The sequence below is a fragment of the Cariama cristata genome, unplaced genomic scaffold (genome assembly GCF_000690535.1).
Source record: "Cariama cristata isolate BGI_N322 unplaced genomic scaffold, ASM69053v1 scaffold10292, whole genome shotgun sequence".
In the NCBI taxonomy this organism is placed as follows: domain Eukaryota; kingdom Metazoa; phylum Chordata; class Aves; order Cariamiformes; family Cariamidae; genus Cariama; species Cariama cristata.
Window position 1 is genome coordinate 106978 of NW_009605543.1, and position 24641 is coordinate 131618.

Consider the following 24641-nt stretch of genomic DNA (forward strand, 5'->3'; position numbering starts at 1 on the left):
GGTGTGCTATCCTAAAACACAGGATTCCTCCCAGCTGCCCTGCTCTGCATCTTCGCACAGATGTAGGTGCTGCTCTATGCTGAGAAGATGATGGCAAGAGGCCAAGAGCAAGACAAGTATGAGTGTAAACTCCACGGATGCACTAAACGCTGCTGTCAGCAGCAAACCCCAAGTTTTGGTTCACCCGGCTCTGCGCTGAGGAGCGAGAAAGAGATTTTGCAGCCTTTGAGGTGTACGTGTGTGTATGCTGCTGCGTAGGCAAGCTGCAAAAATGGAAAAGACCTATCACACCAAGTGACTTCATCCCCTCACACAAACATGTCAAATGGGATCAAAATATATATGACCTCCTTCAGAAACTGTTTGTTATAACCTGCAACTCTGCAGACTACTGGTACGACATTCACAACCCAGCAGCTAAGGTACAGCGAAGCAAAGAGAAATGACAAACCTTGGCAGAACTAATAAAATTATTAAACCACTGAGGTTCCTTTCCAGAAGAAACAATTTTTATAACTACTTTGCCTCCAGCTTGGTTCATAGGTTACACGTTGTTCGATGTACCTTTATTCCTGGATTAAACAACTCATTCTCTGTTCAGACAGATACACTTAGTGGAGACAGAAATCCCCAGCCTCGCTAGGCCACCCAGTCTCACCACACAGCTGCCACACCAGACCTCAAAATAAGGAAAAAGTATTTGTCAAGCTGATTAATACCCCTACGGGGTATCCTTTGATGCCCAAATTCTGGTACCATTATCCACACTGTATGGCAATTTAATTCTGCCATAGTTTTACTGATCTCCGTTGCACTACCTGCAAAGCAAAGCATGCATCCTACATTTTAAAACATTTATCTCTTTGAATTTCTAATTTCGAAGCAGTAAGGTAATGAATGATAAAAACTGTTTAAACATAAAAAAAGCAGATATAGTTGAAAAAAATTGTTATAAAATAAAATATCTTTAACTGAGCTTGTGCATAGACAAATTCTACTTCTGGGGAAGTGACCATGCAGTCAGGTCACAGTTCAGCTTATTTTTGGTTATCGCTCCTGAAGCATTGTGGGGAAAAATGTTATGTGAGGTCTTTATGGTAAGTTTTTTTCTCATTGTAATTGCTGGGATAATACCAATATTATCCCACACAAATTAACTGCAATGTAGGGTTATTCTGAAGATGAATTGAGTCATTTGAGGATGAATTACTAACAGATACATGTATTTTTCAGCATTTGTTGATTTTGTTTAGTATTCTGCACCTTAATCAGGCACCAGTTGTCAGGTCACTTTCATTTTCTGGCTTAGTACAAACTAATTACTTTGTAATTTAAAAAATTATCTCTGCTCTCATCGTGAAGAAAAAAAAAGCATATTAAGATTTGCATATGTTTCTTTCCCCAAAGCATACCCTCTTCTATAAATCCAAATCCTAGACTTAGAATTGGTGACATGTTGTTCATATATATCAGCTAAAAGTGTTTAAAAAGTACACAGAAAATGTAGAAAATGTAGAAAAACAAAAGGTCAGCTCCATAAAGGAATAACCAAATTCCTTCTTAGGTGATTAAATACCACTGAGGTCAGGGGCTTGGGCATCAAAGTATCTTTGTAGATCGATTTAGGCTGGCCATGCTGTTAGACTTGACTGTTGCACAGAACCGTCTGCAAGAAGTAGTCACTAAATTTTAGGAGAAAATAACTGATGTCATGGCTTACATTGAAGTCTTTATTTATGACTAATTCAGATAAAGCTTTCCAATGCTTTTTTTTTTTTTTTTTTTTTTTTTCTAGGACATTAAGGATTAATTCACAGGCAGGCTTAGGGAACAGGGCACAGTAAGCCAAGAGATTTGACTGTTGGCAGTAACAGCTGTGCCACAAACTAGTTATACTGCTTGCTAGCCAGTTTGAAGATCTGGGTGAACCACGTTAATGGAAAGGTTAAAGAACACACTGTTTTTCAGTGTAAGGAAATATCTAGTCCAATTACTGCATTCTCATGTAACCCCCCCCTTGCAGAAAACTTGTAGGCAGTTGTATTGAGCCGTTTAAAGCCTTGGGGACATCTTAGCTTCAAGTGAACCATGGTGTAGGAAAAATAATGTGAAAAGAACGACTAGGCAAAACGAGGATGACAAAAGACATGCTTTACCGCCATGCCTCCATTATTCAGAGGCAGAGGTCTCACCTATCAAATAGGACATATTACTTATAACGTGGAGAATGTAACATGAACTTATTTTACAGAAGACACAAGATGCAGACTCTCCCCCGTAATGTGTACAATCTAAAGAATTAATCAAGCTTCCACATTTTTAGAAGTAGATTAGATTTAAACTTGAAATCACCTAACACCAGCCTTTCATATGACAAAACCTCTGACTTCCCTCTGCCCAGCCCACTCCCTCAACTTTCCTGCAAAATCCCAGTGCCCGTGAGAAGGTGGTGGTGCCCTCCCTTTAACCCAGGAAAACAGTGCAGGGCAGTAGTCTGGGTAAAATCAGCCTCTGCCGATCGACTCTCATTCTGTCCTAAAGGAATCATCAAACACAGTAACGGCAATACTGGCTCAGCGATGAAATTCACAGCGTTAGCACCTATGAGAAACAGGTCAAGACCTCCAAATTTATTTGGCATTTACCAAGAAAAGCCACTCAATTACTATTCATTCATGTTGCATTTGAGACAGTGACCTCAAGATCTAAGGAACATAGAAATTATGCTTTGCTTTGCTGCCACAATGTTTTGGCATTTGGAATGCTGTCTTGATTTAAATGTCATCTGCAATGTGGGTCAAGTGTGAACAAAAGATGCATTCAGGAACTACTTTATGACTTGTGTGCCTCTACTCCTGATATTGCCTGTTGGCAGAAGATGAAAAGCTGAGCTCCCAAAGCTACTAAGAGTAGCCATTTGTCTGGAAAAGGAGATTAACGCCCACTCTCATTCTTCTTGTTCCTCTTAAGTTAATTTAAAAATTATAACAATTCGATGCAAATTAATCAGTGAAGCAGAAAACAAATGCCATCAACTTCAAGTGGGGTTATACAGCAAAGATCTACTTTTAGACTCTCTAGGGAGAGGGAACATTTCATTAGTCCTCCCTAGTGCATTGTTTAACAAAACTTTGTATGCTTTTCCTCTCAAAATAGGCTTCTGGATACCATGAGGTACTGACTAGGAAGAGTGGTCCAACCTTCACACCAGCCGAGAAAGGGAAGCTGCAAGAGCTCTGAACACATCCTGGCTACACATCCAAAAGCTGAATCGCAGTAACTATCAAAATGTTTGATGGAAATGAGATGTGCTGTGGGCTGCTTGAATCCTCCTGTCTTTCATAAAAGATATCACAAGGACCGTACCTTCAACAACACACTGTAATAGCTGACGCTAGCTGGAAATCTGAAATGAAAACCTATTAACTACTTGTTACAGCTGTGCAAACCCAATGAGTTTAATTTCTTTCATTTTTCTGACTTCTCTGAAGCTGGCTGGATAACACTACAAGCAGAATCTGGTTTATTTTCTTTAAACACTTAAACTTATTTCCATTCTGGCCTTCAAAGCTCCCCAAGGTACAATTTGATCTGCTAAAAAAAAAAGCATCAGCTTTTTTCTTTATTGCTTATTCATGTTTCCCACTTTGCCGTAATTCAGCATGGTAAACAAACAGCCTCTCTCTTATGTGCTGGTTTGAGTTCCAATTTTGGCAGTTTTGTAAACTGAAGTTTTACACTCCCACCGTAGTTAGGATAACTTCATTCCCTAATGGATACTTAACACATCTAATTACTCTATTTTTGAGCTGCAAGCGCTGTTGAAAAATGCCTCTGTTCTTTCATTTCAGGAGCTTTCCAGCTGCAACGTTTTCTACTGAATAAAACATTTTCAGTGACTTTCCCATAAATAATAAAGCACAGAGACCAATGTAGTCCCAACTGTACATAATAACCTCAGAATTCCACTGGGGGTTTTCTAGTGACATCATAATAAACTGCAAGAAAAAGCTGAAGATGTATGTAAATTACAGTTTGAGTATATTTTATTCTTTTTTACACATGATAAGAAAACTCAGAAATTTGTCACAGTAATTTGAACATTTTTCTGGACTACTTCAAAACTAGAAGGGACATAATTTCAAAGCAAGATGCAAAGGCATATTTCATATTTGTAAGGACAAACTGAATGACTGAATACATCATTATTATTATTTATTTTGCATGTACAAATTCCCATGTTGTTTCTTAACCCTCCTTAGTCAAATGTAATGATTTTTAAAGTTAAAAAAAAAAAAATCAACCTCCCTCAAAACCTCAAGATCAATGCTGACAAACATTGATGCAGAATATCATTTTACTCCCCTATAAATTGTGAAGGGATTATAACTGAGACTACCAAGTCAAACAGTTGGGTTGTGTCAAAATACCTCTGCAGTACTCCGTGATCTCAAAATCTCTTATTCAGATCTCAAAAGAAAATGATAACTCGATTTAACTGCTAATACAACTGTATCAGGGGAATGATCTGCTCATCTGAATTTAGTCTGCTTTACATATCTCTGTCTTAGAGTGCTTAGCCCTCTAAGAGATGAAAGTGTTGAGGCTGTTAGCCCAGAAAGGAAGGATAACAACCGTAGACACTTAATTTCCAATTGGGAATGAATAAGGACCAGTAATGCCTTGGCAATTTGGCTCCGGGACACCAACTTCTCCCTCTGTCCCACCTCACCCAAGGAGCAGGGAGAAAGAGAAAGGTTTTATGAAGTGCCAGAGGATGCTCGTGATGGAGAAAGCCAGGAGATAACCATGCACTCTGAGCGAGGGGCTGCTTCTGCTCCTGCGTCTGAGCTTTGGCTTCTGATTACAAATAAAACTTGGCTGCTATTGCAGATGGTTACTTGTTTATGTGCTGTTAAAGCCTAGAGTGGTTTTAGCGTGTAGAAAACCCTCACCGAGAGGAAAAGGGCCTTAGTGAGACCATGGGGACTGGCTGGCATGCAGTGACGCTTGAAATTCACAGGTGGTCAGGGCTCCCCTGCCCAGTCCACACTTGTGGCTCACAGGGTGCATTTCGAAGAGATTTGGAAAGCAGCTGAACCAGAGGCAGCAAGACCTTAGGTGCTGATACACAGACTCAAGAACTGGAGTGAGAAAAGAGAATTTTTCCTAAGGTCAGCATTGAGCCTGACTTGAAGGTCAGGTTCTTACCTCTCTGGAGGAAGAAATACAGCAGAGCGTGCCTCTCTTCTTTGAAGTCACTCTATCATTTTTGCAAAGAAGGATTTATGGGAAAGGCTAACTTTGTCACTCTCATATACTTTCACGGACTTGTAGCCTCAAGATTAAAAACCTGCCACAGAAAAATGACCAGCTGCCCCTCAGAGTGCTTGGCTAGCTGGTGCTTCACTGTATTTTCTAGTCTCTGCTTTGACCCAAGAGGAAGGATTTGAGGCTGGGGGAGGTCACTGGAGCACTGGGCATGAGGATAAGTCAGCATGCAGCTTGCTGAAGGAGAAGGGACTGGAGAACAAAAGGGCAGAGAGAGAGGGTCGGAGACCTAGAAAGGTTCCTGTGGTACGGAGAGATGAGATGATCCGGAAAAAAGGACTGGAAGGTGTGACAGAAAAACAGTTTGCCATAAAACAAACAGGAGAAGGCAAGGACATTCATGTTAGCGAGGCATGAAGCAAAAGAACCAACAGACAGAAAAAAGAGAACAATGTGATCTGTTCATGTAGTAAGACAGCACCTGGGAGCAGAAGGAGCAAAGATGACTAGTAAGTGAATTTTTATTGTTTGTTGCTATAGACACATCTTTGCCTCGGCAAGAAGAGGTGAATTCAGCTTTGATCTCCCCATACATTGAAGAAGCATTGAGCTCCTCCTGATCAAAGTGTCGGATCACAAGTATCGTGGGAGGCATTTGAATGGAAAGCATAGCCTGAAAGCACACAGCAACAATTTATACTTTCTCATTTCAAATACTGATACACTGGTTATGTCAAACTCAATTGCTTCTTTCAAAATATGTATGTATGAACGCATATGTATGTATATGTGCTACAGCAGAGTATCTGCCAGAGGCCAACAATTCTGAACCTAAAGACAAAGTGTCTCCAGGGAAACTGGTAGTCTATGGTACACTGTTATTTTTTCAGCTTCCAAACAACTTCTCAGGATGATAAAAATTTATTCCTTTTCTCACATTTAAGTAGAACACTCATACCCCTCTACATGCATATATATGTTCGCCCTCCTTTCCCTCAATTCTTTTGTCAACTTACTGGATGGAGTTCTCAATGCGTGTGATGGTGAGGAAAGCTGCTAGGTTTGCTGTGTAGGAGGAGATGACAATCAAAGCAAAAAGCCACCAAGCTCCCATCATCAGTCGGGTTGCCAGGGTTGTGTATGGAACCTCTCCTCCTGTGGGGAAGAAGGAAAAGCAAGAGTTTTCATTTGGCAGAAGGAACCCCAGATCTACATTGCTCACGCATTGCTCAGGAGAACTAGGCCCCAAGGTCAACAGGGTAAAGCAGTTTACTAAAGCAAAGTGCCTCAGTAAACTGAGCGACAGCTTACACACTTTCTACACAATAAGAAGTACTGAAGGAAGCCCACGCTGTCAGCCGTCACTACTGTATCTAATCTCTTTTACTATTGTGCCTTTAATTGCAATTCATCTGCCAGTCCTGTCCAGTAATGGAAATAAAAGACTTCAAGATCTCAGAACAAAAACAGCAGACGTAAATTCTTACAATGTTCTTTCCTTAGAGATCTTATCTACAAAACCTTAATTAAGTTTTTCCTTGCATTCTTGAGAACATAAAGTTAAAAAAACCCCATCAAAACACAATTACTTTTCACAGTTCTGTAGGCAGGCAGATTCTCGGGAGAACCATATGTATGTGTACAACGTGCTGTAAGTGAACTTGGACATGTAAAAAAAAAAAAGTAAAAAATCATATGTGTTGAAGAAGAATGCAAAATTCTTTTGTATTCCCATAGTTGCTTTCCTTTAAAATCCAACTGTCATGTAAACAAAACGTCAGCAGCCATTAAACCTGCCAGAGTGAGCTGCACATCACTGCTTGTGTGACCAGAGCCCAGACTAGCGAGCCATGAAAAGCATTATTTTTCATAAAATAGCTGCCCCCAAAACATACTAGTTTGGAGTCTTTGAAAGAGCTCTTTCAGTTAAAAACATATGAATCACAGATACTTAGAAAAAGGAAAATTCATTGTTTTAAAAATGCCCATTTTGTCTGCAGTATAAGTTTTGTCACAGCTACAAGTAACCGGGGGGGACAGATGAATGCAGCAAACAGCACAGACAACTGCTCAAGACATTCACCCTTCTCCTCTCCCCCTATACTCAGCAATTTGAAAAACTGACATTATTTTTGAGGTAGCTTTCTCAGATGTAAAATCTCATGATGGAACAATATCTGAGATTTACAAAAGCATTTACAATCATCTGTAAATATCTTGTGCTGGAACTTCACTTACTTAAAAACTCCTTAATGTTTCTGCAGTAAGTAGGTTTAAAGGGAATGCAAATTACAATTACTCCTATTTGAATTATAAAAAAAATTTCATTATATACACAAACTAGATATTTAATCAATGCTTGGATATGAACTTTACTGTTTTGTTCAAGGTTTGTCCTAGCTATACAAAGCATTGGGAACTCTGCATCACCATACAGGAAACAAACTTGAAGCTTTTTTCCTACTTCAGTACTGTGGAATTGTACCACACATGAAAGAATAACTGACTCCATTTATTTTTGGTTTTGGTATGTAAGTGCTGAAATCCTTTGCCTTTTAAGGATTCCAGTATTGAAAGACAAAATCTATATTAGACCTGCACAGTTGGAAATGAATTTCCTTTTATTTCCAAGATGCCATGTAATTATCCAAAATAAGAATCTACAGATCTGATCGGGAGATATTATTTCAATATAAGGACTTTCGAAGTTGAACATTAACTTCAACATCTGAAGATTTGTTTTTCTCTCCCATATAAATTTTAAATGATTTTTAATAGAATATTTCTACTTTACAACAGTTTTTGCAATGTCTTTGGCATACTTAATTTAAAAATGATTTTTAATGAAATGAAAAGAGCAGACAGCTATATCAATTTATCAGAAAAGGCTGTTTGTCCTTTTAACTTTCAAGTGCCAATCCCTTGCAGACAATCTTCATATTGAATTGAAATGGGTCCAGTGATAGAGAAGAAGCCAATGATCTCCTGGACAGCCTTGCATTTTCATTTTTCAGCTTAATGAGTAAAATTTTAAGTTCTCCCATTTTTTTTTATTGAAATGAACTGTCAGAGTAGAGAGGAGCACTGAAAGTCACACACCTGCCTTCTGGTGTTCAAGCGAGAAGGCTCTGCAACAAGTGACCATGAAAGCCATCACAGACCCCTCAGCCACGGCATTCCCCTACTTTCACACAGTGTAGTTTTCCCATACATTGGTAAAGTTGTCCCTGCTAATCACTGCTACCTTTCCTTTTTTAACACCCATGTTAACAATAGACTTTAAAAAACTCAGTGCTGGTCATCTCAAGTGCTTTTAGTTCACCCAGGTGTCTGTGAAGGTTTATTCCTAATTCAGAGTTGTACCTTGAATATCAGCAGTCAATAAATGAAACTCGAGGGCAAAGCTTGTATCCAAGTACATTCACAATAAATACTTATCAAAATAATTCATCATTCCTGCCCCTACTCTCAAATCTTGGCACTGACGCTTCTTAAACCACCATTTCTAAAGCAGGACTGACACCTCAGCTGCATAGGTGCAGGATTTTTAAGCAGTACAGGGAGGGTAGTCCACCTCTCCCAGTGAAAGAAAGAAAGAAACAAAAATCAAAGGAGATCTTTTACTGCCATAGTATCATTTCTTTGGCATCTATGAGGAGACTTAATGCGATACAGTCTTTTTCTATTGTACTGTTTGCTAAAACACTTCCCGCACCATGACAGCTCACCTCAAGAAACCTCTTCACTCCCTTCCCTAATTTTGTTTCTAGGGATAAAACTTTCCAGAGTTTTCCTTCAGACCAAAATTTTCTCAGTGCAGAAGAGTACCAAGTCATTCAAGAGAGCAACAATCATTGGTTTTCCATTAACATTACCATGAAAAAGAGCTGCAGACCTAACAGTTGCTATTATTGACTGTAAATTAGTATGCAGAAGGGACGTGCACGTAAACCTCCCTGCGCTCTGCTTCCCAATATCTAGTATGAGTTTCAGGTGCATGTCATCTTTATGGATGACAGCATATTCTAGTTATGAGGGGCCATGCACAGGACACACAGCGCGAGGGAGGGGGCAGCTAAGAAGATGAAGTACGTCTTTCCCTGCTATTGCCTTTCATATCATACCAGCAAAGCTTGATAACCCCTAATGGCAAAGGGGGCCACCTGATGCCATGCAAACACACGATGGTGACCAGAGTCAAGTCTGTCCTATCACACCTCATTCCTATAGCAAAATTTATCAATGGGAGTCAACAAGCTGGTTGTGGTTACACTGAAAACACTGCTGTTGTAGCATGCTGAGCAACGCTTACACATACTGAGCTCCACTCGTGAAACAAATGGAAATCAAAGCAGATGCTCAGCAGTCCTGGAGTTGCTTTGCCATCTTCAGAGACAGACCTCAGTTGAACACAGAAGCTGTATTATTCTTCAGACTTGGCCTTTCCAATACACTGGCAGAAGGGTATAATGCGGCACAAAATGCCACTACCTGTAGATCACCTGTGCTGTGGCTACAGCTCCTAGTATAATTCAGATGACACTTTTGATGTGTACTAAAAATCATATAAAACTCTAATCTGCCTTTAAAATTTTCAGATTGCATGTGCAGAAAGGAAAAGATATTTTCCAGAGTAAACTGAACTAGCAAAAAGCAATCTTTGGGGGTTTTCTGAAAGAGCTGAATTACCGTAGAAGTGACAGTGAAAGAAATTACTTTTAGTCCTCCCACTCTCATCTAATGCAGCTCTCCTTCATCAATCCTAGACCAGTTTAATGCTGGTCTACTTCAGATGACAGGCTTAGGCTGCAATTTATCTTACGAATTTTTGTTATTCCCATTTCTTTCCAAGCACTTCAAGCTAAGTATCACAAGGTAAGAAAAATAATGCTTTGCCTTGACCATGCAAATGATATCTTGTATAATTATGACAGACCTAAATATCAGGAATAACCTACTTTAGGACATAAAATGTGAACCTATGCAATTCCCACGCAGATTTCTAATACCATTTAAGTTATTCTCCCTTGTTAGCAGGAAGTTTAAAGGTTTCTTCAAGTCAAAAATTGCAAGAGATTACAGGCAAGAAGGAGGAATGAAATAATGAGAAAAAAGGGCAAAACAGGGAAACTGAGGATCACAGCCTGGTGAGATCTTGGTATTCTATAATTCTGGACTAAATTTGAATAATTCAAATGCATAGACTCTTTCTCCAAACATCTTGTTCTCAAGGATTTGTCATTTGTTTGTTTGAAGAAAAACTACATTCATCTGCATAGTCCAGAACTATGAAAGTGTTTCAGATAGAAATGGAAAAAATACTTTTTTGTGGATGAAAAGAAATGGTGAAATGTTTCTTGGACAAGTTTTAATTGCAGCTGGCATTTCTGAGGTGAAGCCTGGTGGCAGCCATCTTGCTGAAAAGTGATGCAATTTTTGTTACTACTCATCCAGGCAGTAAATGTGCAAAATAAGGTCTCTCTCTGATTTAATATCAATTTAACAACTTCACTGGGAATACACAATATTTATAAATAAAATTAATTTGCTTAACAGCTCAAAAATAATTTTTTTACTATTACTAAAGCAAATAGCTTGGCAGCATAGACCCACAATGCTGAGAAAACTGGGAATTGGTTATTGAGAACAATAATGCCTTTTGAAGATTAATTATTGAAATGTACTTTATAAACAGCTACACACAGAGAGAAAAGCCATAAACCGCCACTATTCTATGTCCTGAATTTGACAACTCTACTAAACGGTGTTTCTGAGGGGAGTTGAGAGCTGGACGGGGAGTCTGCCGTGGCGACTCCCCGTGTGAAGAGAGGCTGGGATGAGAAGGCTCTGCCCTTCTCCTACAGGAAGGAGGCTGCGAGAATCACTTGCCTGCAATTTCTATTTGTGATAACCACAGCTGCCAGGGAAATCCCAAAGACTAGGTGCTTATTATAGACCAAACTCAATTTGTCACCAGTGCTTACTATCAAGGCTACTCTACCATTCTCACTTTAAGAATGTATCATCTCAGTTGCGAATAGCTTTGTCAAATTTCAGTCATTTAATCTGCCATAGTCTCTGCCAGAGGTCTGCAGTGAGCTGAATTTCTGTGTAGGGAGTTTTAGCCAGATTTTATTTTTTTTTTTAATTTTGAGAACTATGAAAAGATGTTACTTGTGATTGTTTTATTGAGGAACTCTAATACTATCAAACTGGAAAGCAAGGATCTTGATTGTGCTTGGAAAAAGAACATGAAGAAATAATCGGGTGGGTTATCTGGGGACAGATTTTGGTTTTGCATTTTCTTGCAAAAATTCTATCCACATTCAGTGAATTATTGGCCTTTGGAAAAAAACACAAAGGACTGGGAGTTGGCTGCAGTTTAGCCTTTAGCTTGTTAGAACAGTCACATCAATTATGCTGTGCATCTGCAATTTCCATTTGCACAAATATAAAGTATAGAGTTCTGTTGCAAACAGTTTAGATCAATGTACGTCTCATGTTTTCTTTGTGAATGGCATATTTAATAGAGAGTGGGTGTAAAGGGAGTAGTTTGTAATAACAAAGAGGCAAAGACATTTTATATTTCAGTTATTTTTGCCGTAAGAAACAAAACCTAAAGTTTGACTGAGCTCTGTTATCTTTACAAAACTCTGCAAAGCAGACTTCTTCAAAGGCAGAATCTTTCAGGGCATTAGCTATCACTATTGTTCTGTTAAAAACTTTCTTGATAATATAAAATCTCTCCTGTTTTCAATTGGAAATGTTCAATTCGAGATAGGACAAAAAAAAAACACTTTACAGTCAATGAAGCCTGTACCTATTTCTACCAGCTGTGAAATAAATGCAGCTTGGAAGTTGTTGGAAAATCTTTCATCATGAATTTTCCTTCCTTTCTTTTCATTTTTCACCCATACTCTTCCATTCTTCCTTGAACTGTGCAGAGTGCATTCATTTCCATAAGATATAAGCTGGCATGTCATAACCTGAGTTTGTAATATTATATTGTGTGCTAAAGTTAACACCCATTGACCACAGCAGGCATAACATGTATTCTTCAACAGGAGAATACAACCCTTTAAATCAGTAATGCCTTCCAAATAAGCTTGTAAATCAGTGGCTGAATTCCCTCGCCTTGCAAATATCGGCAGATTGCAGGGGATGGAGAGTAGGGAAGGAACTGAGCGTGAGGCAGGGCAAGCAGCCAAATTCTACAAGGTCTGGACAAGTTCAAGAGCCAGCTACTGCTTTTATTCACCACACCACCTGTTTCTCCCCTAGATTTTGTTTTTATTAAAATGTAGTGGGTTTGGGGTTTGTTTTTTTTTAAAATTATATATGATAAGAGACATTCAAGATATTTTGTTTCACACATGAAACATTTCTTCAGGTCTTCCTAAAAAGAGAGCACTGCATCTACGTATTATTACTACCATTACTATTAATACTGTGAGAATACTCCAAATATATTAGGTAGTAAGTTACAGGAATTGTTTTTTCGGTTCCCTGGAAATAGTAGGATTGGAAGGGAACCAATTATTTTTTTTTACTAAAGTGGTTATAAAAGCTTCTATCAAATCCCAAAGATCAAGCAACATTTTTTTTTTTAATAAAAAAGTCATGTGTAGTGGGGGTTTTCATTGTCAATATATTCTTGCACATTAGTTTTCTAAAAATAAACATGAAGTAAATGAGAAACAAAAACCACTTCAAAAGAGATATTTGAAACCTTTAAAAACGTTGAAATATTTAGAAATATTCGTATTTTCTACTATTTACCATCAAAATAATGTAGTGAAGCCATTGTAAATTCATGGAAATGTTGGTATTCATTAATCTTAAAATTTGAAATATTAGATAAATTTTTGACACCTATCTGCCTAGCATATACTTGATAGAGGAGAGATTGTCATGCGCCTGCTCCAACAGCATTAGAGTTCCTCTGAGTTTACAGCTGCCCTATTCTTTTTGCTGAACACAAGTCCTTTCTGTGTCAAACGCTGTGCTTAAGGGACAAACCAAACATATCTTATCTCTGTCTATACTCAAAATCTCCTTGCATACCCTCTGTTAGTTATCAGCTTCCAGTAGTATTCTCTCTCTTCAGATACTGTTCAGTGCCTGGCTCGGGTGTGGCTCCCAGCAATACAGTATAAAGCGTTTTTCTGTATGCTACTGATGTACTCACCATGGACATGCTTTGGCTTCCTTTTCGCCATTATTTCTACAGCCTTCCTCCCCCTTCTCTGGATGATTTTGAGGAGAAGGACTGTTGTTGTACTCTTTGAGAAATACTAATGTTTTGTATAAACATGTATCTTCAATACCAGACTTCTTAATAGTGATACCTTTTGGAATTGGTAAGTGTTTGTCTATATTTGCGAAGTCTTTCAAGTTGTTACACCCATATATTAAGATGGAACAAACACTTGACTTGAAGGGTTATTTTGGTCTTTAGGTTTTACACTAGATCTTTTGGTCAGCTTTCTAAAACCTGCCCAATGCTCTGGGACTCAGATCAACAAATAGTGGTCCTGGAAGCTCCTTAGCAAGCTCTTTTAAAACATTTGGGTGAAATTTGTTCGGATTTGCTGATTTGAAAATTTCTGACATTAGTAGCTGCCATTTAACATCCTCTTGAGTTGCTCTTGACATGGAAAGTGTTTAATTTGCTTTTTCACAAACACAGAAGAGAAATATTTATTGCTTTTTCGGGCATAACTATTTTGAATGGTATCACCTTCACCTAAGGAACATTATCATTAAGGTTTCTTTAGCTCCTAATAAAATTTTCAAAGCCCTCCTTCCTGTTGTTCTAAACTCTGACTCACCTCTGCGTACACTTCCTCCCCATGTAATTTTTCCTGAAGTTTGTAGCTTCTGACTCTCTGGTGCAATCAATATTCCTTTTTCTTTCCATCTGCTCTATATGTGCATTCAAGATGCTTCAGCATGGGCAGCCTGAGACTTGAAACATACATTGTTCAGATTGAATGCCCCTATTATATCTCACATTTTCCCTTACGCTTAACGATATGTACTAGAGGAGCCAATCATCCTCTACTCCAGTGTGATTTGGTGGTCTACAGCAGATATTGACTCCCATCTTATTTTGTGCTCCAGCCAATTCAAGATCAATTATTTCCAAGTTCTCAATGCCTCTGAAATACCTAATGCCATTTTAACATAGTGACACACTTCTTATTGTCATATGTTCCTGCTAGATTTCAGTAACACCATGAAGACAAAATCTGTATTCATAATTCCAACTGTTCTTGTTTATTATTCAGATTTCTTGCACTGGTCTATAGGCAATTAAAGAATGTGTTCACTTTGTCATTTGGTGCCCTGATTAATTTTTTTTTCCCCTTAATGTCTTACTTCTGGACTAAACAATCACTCTTTTCCATTTGTTGTCGTTAGTGTAATGATCCCCCAACTAATCTCATTACGCTTGCTCCCTGGAAGATTGCTTCCTTTCAGCTGGCTGGGAAGCACTGCCCTCATTGCCCTCCCAGAAGGGAAGCAATGATCCACGAAAGAAACCTCTCCTCATTTATTTCTCCCCTTTATGTGACAGGGACAATATCTGAGACAATCTTTCTTCTCCTTCAGGCTTATTTCAAGTCACTCCTAGTCATCTGAAATCTGTAAAGGAGTTTGAGAAGCTGTATTTTATACATGCTTATAGTTCCTTACCAACAACTCTGGAAGACAGCTAACCTCGGAGTATATGCCCAGCCTTGTGCTGGTAGACGTAGGCTGCCTCCAACCTCCTCCTACCAAGGAGGCCAGGTATGAAGCAGCTCCAATCTGAGAGAGAGATGTCCATGCTACCTTGTCGTGCTTGGTTATTGCTGGCCAGTAATCACCTCCCAGTTATATTTCATATCTTGCAAACTCCCTCTGAAAATCCTCCATTTGCTACTGCTGTGCATCTGTTTGGATGTGCCTTTGGCATTTGACTTGCATACTAAGGCTCATTGCTCAGCCCTGTTTCCTCATTAATAGGAAGAGATTACCCATGCTGAGGTTTCAACTGTTGGGACTAATCAAGGACCAGTGGCATTGCCCCTAAGCCCTCATCAAGTTGCGGCCCAGTGTACTCATCTCATAAATCTGATCAGAGGGCCTTGACACATAACCTGATAGACATACCCAAAAGATGGCCAAAACAGCTACTCACAAACTATTTTGCTTGAAACACAGGATCCTCAGTCATGTTCTCTGAAGCTAGAAAATGCCCCAGCACCAAGGAAAGGGCTAGTGCTACCCAGTGCAAAGCATTTCAGCCTACTATGGTGTTGGCTCACCACTGGGCTAGCAACCTACAGTGTAAGTTTGAGTCTCTGCTACTCCTATTGTCAAATTATTTTTCTGTCTTCAAATACCAAGCCTGCCCAGCTTGCTGTCTTTACTGCAATGGTTTCTTCCCAGTGACAGAGGGCTAATCATTTGGCCACCAGACTCTCTTGCAAAACTCTGCCAAGATACAGCAGGAACTGTCATAGACATCCTTGATTAAAATTTTGTTTGAAAATTAATCTATCTGCAAAAGTCTGTCAGACACAGCTATTCACTACATGCTTCCAATCACTTGTTTACGCAGAGTCCCCCTTTTCTCCCTGGATCTAATTTATACACAACAGTAGTTAGAGGCTCTATAAAGCTGACAAATAACTCGTGACAATAGCACTAGTAAGGGCAAATCAAGGAGGGCAGCCAGACACAATCTCTTTAGGTAAATGGGAGCTGTACCTAAAAAGGTCAGCTTTAACTCTGTGTTAATCCTCAGGTACTCAATACAGGCTTTCTATAATGCTCACCATTTCCATTTTGAGAACGAATGGGTCAGGGTCTCTTTTAAATCATTTCTCAGCGGTGACTAGACCATGCAGGATTCAGCCTCAGAATAATCTAGATAGAACTGCACTCTGTCTGCTACTACTTTTTAAAGCCTCTGCTTTTTTATAGCTGTAAAACCATTCCATAAACCAAATCCCTATTCATCCTAAGCATAATGATCAGGTTTCCAGAGAAGAAAGCAGAGAATGAAAACAGAGAAAATTTGCTTCATGGGAGAAGCAATAGCAAGTCAAAATCAAAATCAAATGGACTTTGTTTAAGGCTGTATTAAACAGAAATTCAAGCCTCTGATTAAAAATGAAAACAGTACAATGACGAACATTTTTACTTACTTTTTCTACCTAGGAATTTTTAGATAAAACCCAAACATTTAAATATATACTGAAAGTATAAAAAAAGGGTCTAATAACTGTATTCCAGAAGAAAGGGATCTAATGTGATAATGGAAAGTCAAACCTCTTTTCAGCTGAGCTGAGATTCCAATTTTCTGCATCACTAGCAATGATAATGTTACACAAACAGTATTCAATCATTAAATTAATTCCCATTAAATCAATGTCCTTAAAGGCCAAACAGTCCTTTAATAATTACCTGATTAAAATGATGTTAGCATAACATATTAGTTTCAGTATATTTATAATTCCCTTCCCAACAATAAATCGTTTCTTTCCACCTATCTTGCTGAAATGGTGACAATGAGGCAAAAGTCAAGAAGGGAAGCACGTCATATCACCACGTAGCAAATGGCTGTGGTCTAGCCTCTCCTGGTATTGGTGATACTTCAACAACATACATTAATCAGACTTGCATTTCTATTAAGTAATATGTACAGAATGAATCTTCAAGAGCTCTAGGAATTAATTCCTGGCTTTTAAGCCTAGATCCACAAAATACATGACTTCTTTCAGATCTTAGCAACTTTGCAGTGGTCAAATTCCGTCTTTCTGCAGAATTAGCAAAATGTTATGTTTTCAGTTGAAAATCAAAGTGCATCACAGATAAAAGAAAATGTTACAAATAACAGTGTATGGTAATTTAATGCCAGTACATTGTAGTGACTTGTGCAACATATTTACACAGAGACACGGGATGGATAGACTTTATAGCGCTTCTAAAAGTTCTGGAAAATGTACCATAAAAGTGTATTTCATTTTTCTCTTCTGCTGTCATTACAAAGCAAGAGTAATGACTGCAGCTAAAGTTTGAAAATGGAGGCATCTACTTGTATTTGGTGAAGTTGCTGGGAGCTCTTAGATGCAGCATTACACATATCCGGATGCTGAAATATCATGCAAGTCTTGATATTTGAAAGTAAATCTTTTGGTTATTATAACTATGACCAGATTAGAACTATGAGGCTTACTGCCCACCTCTAATGAATAAGTTGGCCAAAATCTGTCATATTAATGCTGCTGAAATGCATTGTTTTATCAGAAGACTTAGCAGGTTTCAAATTTAATTTTAGGGGTTACCAAATACAATACCATTCAATTACATAATTATAGAAACTGTGCAATAAGCCTAGCAATTTTACCACCAGCTGTTTGGTCAAAAGAAGCTCTGACCAGATAATCTTTTGTTGCTACTTTTACAACATAGGACAATAACATTACATGATATAATTATAAACATACACACATGTGGAGGCAAACACAGACTACAGCTCAATGTGCATGTATAACAAACGCAAGGAACTTCTGGGGTTCCCCTTCCATAGCACTGTGTGTGTTTTTAAGACTGCACCTAACTGCATGCCCATATAGAGGTACTATTTGCAACCACTGTGAATGCATCAAAATGATATATGTTTGCTATTATTTTAGAGAATATTGGCACCTGATCTTAACAAATAACCTTGCACACTGGCAACCTTCTGATTAGATTTCAAGAGATGTTGAGACCCAGTCTCCCTATTACTAATGGCTGGATTCGAATGCTCTAAAGCCTCAAACAATCAACCACAATTATCATCTCTGGTACATATTCCTAAGTGGCTAAGAAGCTGTCACATACAGTTTGCATAGTGGTGGCCTTTCCATAGGATACTGACAGTGCTACGTGTAGTACCTTTCGGGATGGCAAAAAGAGCTGTGCGCAATGGACTGAAAACAGGCCATCTGTACATACGATTAGCATTAAACTGAACAATGTCATTAATGAGGTATTAAAGTGCTGCTTTAGCTAAGAGCCTGTCATGGAGGACATTATGAACATGAGGGAGAAAGAGTCCCCTTTGGCTGAAACTGAGCAACTATGAACCAAAAAAACCAAAAGACAATTCAGTGAGACCATAGGACAAACAGTAATTCCAGTAAAGCCTCCACGCCTTTTGAAAAGTACTTTTCCCCATCATCTGTTTTTTTACCTCTACACAATTCTGTGACTCCAGATTTCGGGGGTGAAGGGAATTTTAAAGAAAGATCACATACTGAAAGACAGTTTTTTGCTTGAACTTTCACAGTATTATGAAATGCTTTATAAATCTGTTCTTGCAAGATTTCCAAACACCCACCAACAAAGAGTGGCACCTGACTACTTCAGAGGCAAGTGAATCACAGACATCTTTGATACATTAGTTCAGTTTTCATGTCACTAATTCTAGTTATCCTTTAATTTTCAGAGTGCTTCTCTGCAATGAACTCCTAACCTTACAGAATTCAATCATCACTAATGCAGGAGCTGTAATTATGTTCCTAAATAACACATTTTAAAATTTAAACTAAAATTCCACTTCAGGTATATCCTGTAATGTTGTTATCAAAGCGATCTCTCAAACTCAGATGACCTAAAGTAGTACTATGACAGTTCATAGTGATCAGAGGAAAGAAGAAAACCCTAATCTTTTTAAGTTTCATTGAGAATAATGCTATAATGTCATTTATTGATGAAAATCACTAATATAAATGCTTATGCTTGAAAGTTAAATAACCTGGTTTTTACTCCAAATGAGCTATCACCCTGCTGAAGATCATGACTGAGATTTGTTGAAGTGAAAAGCGACTTCAAAGATGACTTTACTGGATAGCGAGGATTTTCCTCTTTGGGGATAGATACAGAAATGAAAGAAACTATTGTAAGAATGGAATACGTGCTTATACCTAAAAATGTTCTATTAGCAAGTATATCCAGGCACGAACAACAAGCCCTCCCACTCAACAGAGTTATTATCACCATTCCTTAAGAGCCTGTTTGCAGAAGACTTTCTATCTTTCCCCTTCACTGTTATCTTTACTCTATCCTAGTGTGGGGGAAGCAGACTCTTCAGTCAAAACCACACGTGTTCCTTCATCCCAGTTTTTGTCTGGTAGATAAGGTATCACACATTTTTAACCCACTGCCATCTCGCTAACTTCAAAAGCACTGAAAAGGTAGAGTCCTACTTTATGATCTCTCCCTCCCCGTTGACAGGGGAAGAATAAAAATTAAGCAGCAGGAGGTTCCTACACCAGGATGCTGCTGTAGCGAAGGCAGTCCCCTTAATTTGCATGCTGGGAAGTTGAATAAATAAAAATTACAACCAAAAAAACCCTAACAGCTCTCATTTTCCCATATTTGCTGAGAGAGGACCTTCATCTCAGCGATCAGAGAAAGCAACGGGTTGGTTAACTTAATCAAAAGATTCATTTGGTATCATTATTTGCTTCCTTTCAATATCAATTTTGGCCTACTCCTTTAATACACATCTTAATATCACAGGAGGCCTAAGGAAAAAATATTCAACAGCTGAAGAAGGGAGACTTTCCTGTCAGCAGCTTCAAAACCTCTTTGCTACTCCTGCCTTTACAGTTTGCAGGCAATGTTCCTGGCACCTACCCACCAGTGGGTGTTATGAAGAAGGGCCGCATGGGTGGATATAGCTCCAGCACAGCTGTTGCAGAGGAGGGACTCCCCACAGACCAGAAAAGAAATGCAAAACTACCGTGGTTTCCCCTCTAAACCCATGTTCATCTGGTGCCTTGGATATCCTCCACTGAAAAAGGCTGATCAGTTTGTAGATGAAATTGCTGTCATCGAAGCAGAGGGGGAGTATTTTTAATAAAGCTCAAACTCATTTCTCACTTCCTTCCTACCTTAAACAGCCAAAATTGCCAACTTAAGCATAAGCTTCTGTGCATGAAAATCAAATAGCAGGACAAGTAACCTTTGCCTCTTCAGCTTCTAAACGTCTTTGCAGACAAAAACATGGGTTACAGTGCTCCTTCATGTAAGAAACATTCAGTTCCTGGCTAAATTACTCTTCCTCTTTTCCTCAATTAAATATGTATTATATGCAGGTGAAGCCTGAAAAGTCAAAATCGATTACTTAATCTGAATCTAACTTCTCCAAGTCTTTACCCAAATATCGCATAAAGTCAGACTAGAAATCATAACAATTAAAGAAACTATTCTGAGTAAAATATTCACCTTAGGATGCTTTTGAAAGAGCACAGAAAGATGAATAGATGTCACAGACATCCAATTCTATTTTTCCTTTTGCCTCATTTGGTCTTGATCAGCATTTATACTACAGCCAGACAGCCATTGCCCTCTCACAGTCAATTAATCAGGCTTGGAGCTAGTCCTAGGGGAATGAAGGTGTTTTTTGGGCTTTCACACCACCATTCATTCTCCACCTCCTCACAGAAGGTGTGTCAGACACAACATCTCTAAATATACTGCCTTATGTACCCAGTGCTATTACTCAAGCAAGCAGGTGCACACAAGATATAGAAATCCATTATTTTAGATGTCTCTCAGAACTGCCTGAGTCTTAACTTCAATTTAGGGGAAAAGCCAAGCATATCCCCTGGCAGTTTAACGCTAGTGGTATCACACCATCACGCAAATGCCCACACTACTGAACGTTTTACTTGCAGCATGGTTATTCCTTGGAATCGCATTTTCAAAAAGAGACAATCAAATAAACCTCTGAAAGTGGTATGCACATAAAGCTACATCCAATGTTTGCAAATGTGTACTGAATACATGACAGTAATTCTCAGTATACGTAGTCAGTTCCAGCGATCACCTGTAGCTTCCAAACACATTTGAGACATAGGACACAATTGTCAAAATTTAGTTGTTTTTTGACGCTGTCAAGAGGGCTGGCCAAACCATTGAGACATGCACAAAAGGAGCGTGGGTACCACAGGGCTGGAGTACCTCTTTCAGAGAGATGACTTTATGAAGGTACCTATACATACTAATACGCAATGCTAGATTTAATATAATAAAAAGAGAATTTGGGGGGGTTGTATTTAAAGGTGGAACAATATGACAAATATACCTGCTGGTGTATGTGCTAGAAAAACATGGAGACTGGTTTGTTTCCTAATGCGTTTGGTATCTGACTTTCATTTTCCCAGCTTAGTGCTGGGCTTTTTAAGCTCAGCAAGTCTGTTTCCCTTGTTATAGGGATATGTCAAGACCTGGCATTAGCTTGAAGAGCAATTAAAATCGTTAATTAATGAGACTGGCATTTAGGTTTTGCTTTCTATCAGAAGATATAAAACATGTTTTTATGAAGGAAGATAGGTAATATCACCATTTTACAACTTAGAACTGATATACAAGATATTAAATGAAGTTTCTATGGTCAGCCAGCAGATCAGGTGTAGAGTGCAAATTAGGAACCAGGTCTTAGTCCTAAAGCCTTTGTACTGGATCTTTTTTGATTTTCTAAACTTAAAAAAAGAATTAGGGTTCACCACTAAATATCGCATGTGAAGTTATAATTGATTTCTAACACATTTTTTTTCAAAATGCTTTTAGAGTTTTCCTCTGAATATTAAATACATAAAGACTGGTGTACAGTTAATTAAGAGAAAATGTCACTAACAAAATACGTTGTTACAGCATAATGGCTTTCTGCTGATATGCTGAGAGTGAGATAAGCAAGATGGAGTAATTTATTAAGCAACACCACACTGCAGGCAGCGCATTTCAGGAGGATTATATCACGCCTTGGGTGGTAATACAAGAAACAAGACTGAGAATTCTGAGCAGCTTTAAGCACCCAAGAAGTATTATAATGACTCAGAAGCGCCAAGGCTTGAGGTCTATTTTATTGCTCTTATGAAATGTAATTTAAACAAGGCAAACAGTAAGATTTGCTCATTTACTGGATATTATGAACATAATTGGCCATTACTGACACCACTGATGACCAATCAAAACCTCCAGTTGTGACCAGCATTTAAACTAACCAAAACATAAGGGGATAAATAAAATGGCCCACCAGTGATGCTTTCACATCATTCATTTCATAACTTTGCTAGGTTAAGCAAGAGTATTAAGATCTCTGAAGAAAATAATACTTTTGCAGGTAATACTTCAAGCATCCATTATCCTACGGTCATTTATAAAACTATTATGAATGTTGGTTTTGTTGCAATCACTGAGAAGTTATTAAATCTTGAATGATTCAGCCATATTAAAGGTATTTCCTGTTATAGCGATGAAACCAAAAAAGCCCATCTGCGTCATTCTCTTTCGACATTTCCGAGTGAAACAGAGCCTTGCATCTTTACCTGCATAATCTAAAATCTTGCCAACCCAGTTCAGAAATACCTCCTCTTACAGAAAAATTCAAAGTAAAATGAACAGAGTGGGATACGAGAGAGACAAAGTTTTTCTATTGTTTCATATTAAATACAAAACATTGTAGTTTTCTATGTAACTTCATTATTTTGTCTACATTCAGTTGAATTCTATTACACTAAGTAAGCTTATTAAACCACGCTCACTGTATTCTGAAGCAAAAATTGAGAGGTTGCTCTCAAAGTGGAATCCTTTGGAACATCCCTCTGCAAGCTCTTGGTAAAAATGATGCAGCATTTCACCTGTCTCATAAAGCGATCTATTACACAAAAAGGGCTGGGAATAACTCTAAATCCTGAACTTCTCTTTCTTAAACCATTGGTTTTCTCCAGTAATGGTGAGAGCAGAGTGCTCTCTCGAGTATTTCATAACAAGAGCCCATAAAGTAGTAGGAAGCTAATAGGAAACCTTCAGGAGATTAAACTAGGTTCTCAGCAAGTGTAAATAGACATCGTGCCATTGCAGTGAGTTCATTCAGTTAATCTCGATGAAGTTTTTAGTAAAGTTTTTAGTAACCCAGTTTCCTCTCTGCGACAGTCCTTTGGTCCTTGTTCATATGGCAGGTTTCCAACATTGGCATGTTCTAATGAGTGCAAAATTTGAGGGAATAGAAACAATCCCAGGGCTGAAGAGAAAGAAAAACACAGTTGTATAGAATAGCACAAAAGTTGAGCAAAGACTGTATAATATAGCATTATAATATATCACTCAGACTGGTTGAGGTAGGAAGGGATCTCTAAAAGTCATCTTGTCCAAACATCCAAGCAGGGCCACCTACAGCTAGTTGCCTAGAACCGTGTCCAGATGGGTTTTGGATATCTTCAAGGATGGAGACTCCACAACCTCCGCAGGTAACCTGTGAACCTGTGCCAGCGCTCAATCAGTTGGATGGCCCTCAGTGTGCACTGGTGCACGGCATTGTTCCTCCCCAGGGGCAGGAATTTGCACTTCTCTTTGTTGAATATATAATGGTAGAGGCCTGGGGAGGAGCCAAGTCAGTGGGGAAGAGCAGGAGCAGCAGGACCAGTGGGGTCATGAGTGATACCCAAGAATGCTACAGCAATGGTGACTACCAGTTGCAGCGTGAGGCAGGCAGAGAGCAAAACCTGTGAGGACTAGACTGAGAAGCAAGGGGAAATAGGGAGGGAGAGAGAGAAGAAAGCCACTGAAAAGGAAACCTTAACAACATTTTCTGTCCAACGGGCAAAAGGTCATTTTGAAAAGAAGCAAAATACAGACATTTGCCACTTAGTTTTGTAAGATGAGCACGTGGAAAAGAACAAATTCAGAAGCCATGACACTAAATTTCAACATAACTGAAATCCTCCACAGTCTGAATCTATAATTTTGCTTCATCTTTAGACATAAATAAACAACTCGGAGATAACAGATGTTACCTGAACTACACATGCTTGAATGAGTAGTTCAGAGCCAGAAACATTTGGTTTTAATATAACCCACAGCATGGCATGGCCAAAATCACCAAAAAGTCTCTGCCTTCTTAGTGGTCACGGTATATTACAGATTCCGGGGGTATACTGGGTAGTAAGATAAAACGTTTCAATGCATTGGCTGTCATTTTTTCTTTAAATGAAGGGCTTGAGTACAGAATTCAAAACCCCACTTCACTATTTATACACTTTTATATTAATTGAGCATCCCCAGTTACATTGCAGCTCTATCCTCAATATTGTCTCTTCTAATCAAAGATCACATGTATCTTACAAATACAAAAATAATGTATATAAATACATACACACTGATCTCTGTGATGAATGAATCTAAAATTAAAAGGGCAACTGAGAGAAAATATACCTCTACATTATGAGAGTCTCAAAATGGTACCTAGACTGGTCACTCCAACATAGGGGAAAAAAAAATTGAAAGCCAAGTTCAAGACCTAAGTTTAAATTATACAAGAAGCA

The 24641-nt window shown here is 38.6% G+C and overlaps 1 protein-coding gene across 1 annotated transcript in view; it reads right to left on the reverse strand.

Annotated features, from left to right (window-relative positions):
- Window positions 1–24641, reverse strand: part of GRID2 (glutamate receptor, ionotropic, delta 2) — a 228769-nt gene that overhangs the window by 98865 nt on the left and 105263 nt on the right. Inside the window, exon 9 of the mRNA XM_009696005.1 lies at window positions 6288–6426. Coding sequence (XP_009694307.1) covers window positions 6288–6426 — 139 coding nt within the window. The remainder of the gene's footprint in view (window positions 1–6287; window positions 6427–24641) is intronic.